The sequence below is a fragment of the Nothoprocta perdicaria genome, unplaced genomic scaffold (genome assembly GCF_003342845.1).
Source record: "Nothoprocta perdicaria isolate Ctin4 unplaced genomic scaffold, notPer1 scaffold_4, whole genome shotgun sequence".
Taxonomy (NCBI): domain Eukaryota; kingdom Metazoa; phylum Chordata; class Aves; order Tinamiformes; family Tinamidae; genus Nothoprocta; species Nothoprocta perdicaria.
The window spans coordinates 4,141,588-4,147,219 of record NW_020455643.1 but is presented as its reverse complement, the minus strand read 5'-3'; the positions used below and the strand labels follow the sequence as shown (position 1 = coordinate 4,147,219).

General features: G+C 40.7%; 1 protein-coding gene across 1 annotated transcript; it reads right to left on the bottom strand.

The window, feature by feature from the left end:
- Window positions 1-1,201: 1,201 nt before the first annotated feature.
- On the bottom strand, window positions 1,202-5,188 carry GPR160 (G protein-coupled receptor 160). Its single transcript, XM_026045224.1, has 2 exons — window positions 5,120-5,188; window positions 1,202-3,108 (listed from the first exon to the last, which is right to left on the bottom strand). The coding sequence occupies exon 2, from the start codon at window positions 3,052-3,054 to the stop codon at window positions 2,038-2,040; it is 1,017 nt and encodes a 338-aa protein (XP_025901009.1). The 5' UTR covers window positions 3,055-3,108; window positions 5,120-5,188; the 3' UTR covers window positions 1,202-2,037.
- Between the last annotated feature and the right edge of the window lie 444 nt (window positions 5,189-5,632).

Sequence of the window (5,632 nt, the reverse complement as noted above, 5' to 3'; positions counted from 1 at the left end):
CAATTTCAGTGGGTATTCAATTTATATAAATATGAAGAAATGCTGTACCCAGAAGTGTGTTTATTCTACAGTGTCTCAAGCACTAAACAGCAGCAGTTACAAACTGAGAGCAGGGGTCTATAGATTAAGATTGTTTTTCAAATTTAACATTGTACATGTTTTCCTCCTTTTTAGATGGATGTAGTATTGTTTCTCAAAACACTTTATTCAGCATAAGGGATGAAATTTGTGGTGCCAAACATTTCAGGTCATGTTGTTATGTACTGCCTCCTCTTATTGCACTAGTTTTAAAATAATTATTGATAATTTACTGACATTTTTATTGACTTTTTTAGTAGGTTTCCCCAAGTTGTTTTCTACTGTTTTGAAAATGTTCATCTCCTTTTTGTTACATCCCTAAAATAGTGTTAATGAAACCTCAAAGAAATTTATGACACACTGTGGATGACAGAAGCACTATGTGGGGTGAAGTAATAAAGTGATAATTGGAATTTGATATATTGCAGAAATGTAAAATTAATATATGAGATATGATTGTGCATTCTTATCATGGAGTACTATACTGGAATATTTTATAAGAAATTTTAGCATACTTAGCATTAAGTTCTTCAATTAGATCTGTCCATAATTGATATATAATGTAAAACGGCAACCTAAAATAACTTAAATTTTACAGTTAAAGAGCACACGGTGAACTATGTAAAATATCTTCACTTTGTGAACATTTTTTGTTTAAAAAAAGCACTTTCCTATTACCAACTAGCATGTGAATGAATTTTAGATTCTCAGTTGTTATGATCTGTAGAAGTGAGATTTCTTTAATCTGTCTGTTAATGGATAAACTGATTATACAAATGCTGAAACAAAGCACCTTATATTATGCTGCTTAAACTTGCTTGTAATTGCACCTTTTGTTATCTGCATATTTTTCTTAAGGAGTATTCTTGTGTGATACCATTGTTCCCTGTGGGTCTGAGTGAATGATTAACCAACCTACAGCATCATTTACTTACAGTTTATATTTCAATACAACATTGTATTGTGAGTTCAGTGCTTCAGAAATAAATGCAACTTCCCTTTGTCTAGTTCAGTGGTATATCATTTATTTGTCTTCCATCAATTAAAACAGCCTTATAAAACTATAGGAACTTTGAAACTAATAAGTAGTTCTGTTAGTTTGGTCCCAAACTAAATTCTGTTCAAGTGTAACCCCTTCATTAGTCTTTGGTATTAGCCTTTGAAGTGCACATCTGCCAGGAAAAGGAATTCAATTGAACTGTTCATGTATTAAAAGCACATCTCTATTTTCTTTAGTGTTAGCCCAACTGCTGCCAAACAAACTCTACTGTCTGTGGACAGTAATGTATTTAATCTTAATACATATGTATACATAACATAGAATAGCAGTAGCAAAGACATAATAAAACATCACCCTCTTTAACTGTAACTCCTATATATCTTACAATATTTTTGGTAATTTGTAAACAAAGCTTGCATTTATAGGTTTATATTAACTAAAACACCCTTCTTCCCCCCACCACCACCATTAAAACGTTCAAGAAAATATAATTTAAATCAAACCATGAAAAGTCGCACTTGAACAAGGAAAGACCCTTAACAAGAAAGGACACTTCTGAAGTCACAGAACTTGTTTGAGCCTTTGACAGTAGGTAACACTTAAACATACCTGGTAAGGTCTCCAGCTTACAAAACTTTATTGCATTTTATACTATAAAACCTGAGATTGTTTAAAACGGATGGAGTTCAGTAAGAAAGTTCAACTGAAATTTTGAAGTAGAATCTCTTTTTAAATCCAGGCTCTTTAGCATGCACCAAGCATCTGCTGRTTCAATAACTAATGTGGAAAGGTGCAGTATCTTGCATTACAGTGCAATACTCATTACACCAGCAGTGTTAGACTTTCCAGACACTGTAGCTCTAGAGTGTTTCTTTTTATTATCCAGAAGGATGTGGAATGTCAGAGCACTAAACACCTCCGTTGTACAGCACTTATTTGCAGTCTTTTTAGTCAGCTCATTAACAGATTACAATTACTGTGCCTGGCTTTTCAGCTGGCTCTGTATTTTCATTGTTAAATGGTGTAAAGCAGAATTTCCAGCTGACAAATGGATCTGTTGACCACATTTCCTCTGTCAATTCAACATCATGACACCGACACCAGTACGCCCCTGCAATAAGAAAGCTGTTGATGAAGTACAGCCAGGGAACGTTCATCTCCATGTAGGCTGGAATCTGAGCACCAAGAGACAAAATGATAATTTGAAGAAGAACAAAGGGTGCCCACGTGCCAAGGAAACAGATGAGAAGCCTGGCCAGAAGCTGCTGCCTCCAGCAAGCGTTGTCATCAGATGAATACAGGAACATCAGAACAGGCTGACCGACGAAGGAAACCACCCTGCCAGACAGCAGCATTGTGAAAACATCTTTCCAGCAAGCCAGAAGAGCCATGCCCRTGAGAAGTAGCACGGCAAGGGAGACGGAGTAGCTTTGCATGCTAACATAGGAAGGACATTGGAAAGGAGAAAACTGTGTCTGAATTTCTAGTTCTTCAGAAATAGCAGGGACTTTCAGAATACAAGAAAACCCTAAAATCCACAGAAACAACACAACAGCTACATAAAATAATCTTTGACCTCTTTTAGGAGGCTGAGATGCTTGTGCTATAGTCACATAATAATCCAGACCAGCCACAAAGTATACAGGGTAATGCAAAATTCCATAGGTAAGAGAAATTATCTGCGTRAACAGGCAGATGTGGTATTTGGTAAATCTTACACCCCAAAGTGCAAAGTCCTCAAAATAGAAAATGAAAGCTATACTCAGCAGCAGCGCAAAATCAAGAAGTGCCAGCGAAACACAGAAGTATCCCATAAAACTAATTTTCACATTTTCCTGTTTAACTCGCAGTATGAAGAGATTGAGGGACACTTTTCCGAGCATAATAAGCAACAACATGCAGCTGATTTCAACAGGTTGGTTGACCTGTGTATAGTGGTACCAACCAGAACAGTTTTCACAGAGTATGGCAGCCATCCTCCAGTGATGAGAACCAGCAAAAGAAATATTACAGGGTACGGTGCTTCATCTCTGAAAAAGAAAATTTAAGAGAGATTTATACCTAGGGTACTCCTATCAAGGAGTTATTCTCCATCACAGTAACTACCTCACAATTTTCCAGGCTCCTAATTTAAGAGTGAAAAGCTTCACTAAAAGACCATTAAGCTGACAAGAACTTCCTAAAAACAAAATAGAAGTCAACACATGCTTAAATTACTCTGTCCACTTTCCTAAGGAAGCAAGGTTTAAGGAAATGCTGACTGTGTCCCTTTCCTTTAGGAGGCATGGGATTCTTTTGGTCAAGTTGGGCAGAGAGTTGGACATTTCAAAGTAGTTCCTATATATTTTGAGGAAGTGGGTTAACTACCTAGCAGACAGAAACTGCTTGCGATGGAGACCAGTTCATGTATGCCACCTATTTACTATGGTTATAGAATCTATATGGAATTGAGATTGCAGAAGTAGCCCAAAGGCAGAAAAAGCAAAAAGCTACTGTCTCATTTGTCATGCCAAGCATCTTCATTTCAGGATATCAAAACTGTGAATGCAGCACTGGGGACAAGTATTGCACATGTCTGTAAATTAAATAACCTATGCAGATGGATAGGGCATGCTTGTGGGGCCAGAATCTAGATTAGTTTTAGGCGGATGTTTCATTTTTAAACATGATGAGGATCTGGCTTCCTAAATAACAACACAGAACTCAGATGAAAGTTTCTTGCAGAACCATCCTACCTAGCAATAGTCTTGCTGGGAAAAGCAACCCTTTTAGTTGCTAAAAATCGTGCAACTTGGGCTCCAAAGTAAACAAGCTTCATTAGCTGACTACATTTTTTGTTCTCCTTTTAATAATTTAAATATTGCGAAAGATAATCCCTCAGAAGAGCTGTCCTTCCCTTTGGACTCTTTTCCATGTGCTAACTCCCAAGTGATCGGATAGCTTTAGGTAGGTCAGCATGATGCACTAAAGAGAACCAAAAAAAAAAAAAAAAAAAAAAAGAACCCAAATCCTGTTTCCCCAAAGAAAGGGGAACAGGATTATAGTGGCTATATAGTATATGTTGTAGTGCCTCTATTTAAAGGCAGGAATTAGTGCAGAGCATTAAACTCACTCCCACTTTTAACTCCCAGCAGGTCTACAAAACCAGCAACTGTTACTTTGCTTACAGTTCTATTTCCCCCTCACACCCTTTTTTGCAAAGAAGTTACTTATTACTTCTGTGTTTTGCTTGGGACAGGGGAGGAATTCGGCAGAAGAAAAAATTAAGTCCTAGCAGCAAACTTAGTCTGAAATGGCAGGTATCACCTGTGCTAAAGCCTAGTGCAGGGACTCACGTGAGGCCTCTTATAGAAAAACAGAATATATGCAAAACCACTCCTCAAAATTAATAATATAACTAGACCTCTGGGAGCTAAATTTGAAGAAAATGGAAAATAAGAAATGGTGCAAGTAATCTCAACAACAGCAATGAAGAAAAAAACTTAAGGTGTCTATAAGAAACAGCAGCCTCTTGTGATATGCTGAGTATGATTGCTTTGTATTTAAATCAACATTTTAGTAGTAGCTTATCTGAGTTAAATGTTCTTGAGGCATTTTCTGAAAAGTGGAAAGGAGCAGTTAAGAGCACTTTGCAGTATCTCCTGCAACTTAGTATGTGCCCACGAGCTACCAATGAGCAGCGTAACAAGCCCTCGGAGCCTTGAGGTTTCACTTGTCACCTGCACGCATGCGTTTCATCCTCAAAAACCTTTGAATATGCTTTTCAGTACAACTTAAAATAACCACCTTTTGCCTTCCACGCGCACTTAGTCTTCCTACAGCGGACGCTGCATTTGCATGTTTCAGACTGGAGAAACCCTGAGGTGAAAACAGCCTGGCTCACACCRCATCAGCGACGGTTTTAATCCATTCGCACGAGTGTAATGCGGAGCAACCTGTACGATCTCTCATGTGCCGGGGAGAGGCCTGAGCTAAGGCAGCAGTATCGGTGACACCAGCGCGGGACATTGCTCGCTCCTTGCGCCCAACGCGCGCGCTTACCTGCGCTTCCTCCACTGGCAGCCACCGTCCTGTCCCTTCAAGCCATGGTGCTGGCACGTGAGTGGCAACAAGTCTCCCAGGAGCTCACTGCAGGGTGAAANNAGGCGAAAACACACTAAAAGTAAAAAACTAAAGTAAATTCCCCACACTCAGCATCACCAGTTAAAAAATTAAAAATAAGAAAATAATATAAATAAAAAGCGGAGCCTGCGCACAAAAGGCTCCGCGTTGCTCCGAGCCGCCCTGGCGCGCGGGGGCCCGGACCCACCTGCTGCGGCCGGCGGCGGGGCGCGGGGCGGGCAGCGCGCGGCGGGTCCCCCGCGCGGCCGCCTCAGCCGCCCGCCGTGCCCTCCCTTCCCCATGGCGCGGGCGAGACACCGAGCCGAGCGGAGCGGAGCAGCGCCCTTCGCCTCCGCGCGGAGCCGGCCCGGCCGCTCCAGCCGCGCTGCGCTGCTGCGGCGCCTCCCGCTAGCGGCCACCCCTCCCCCCGCGCGGGGCTTCAAGTGGAGCCGT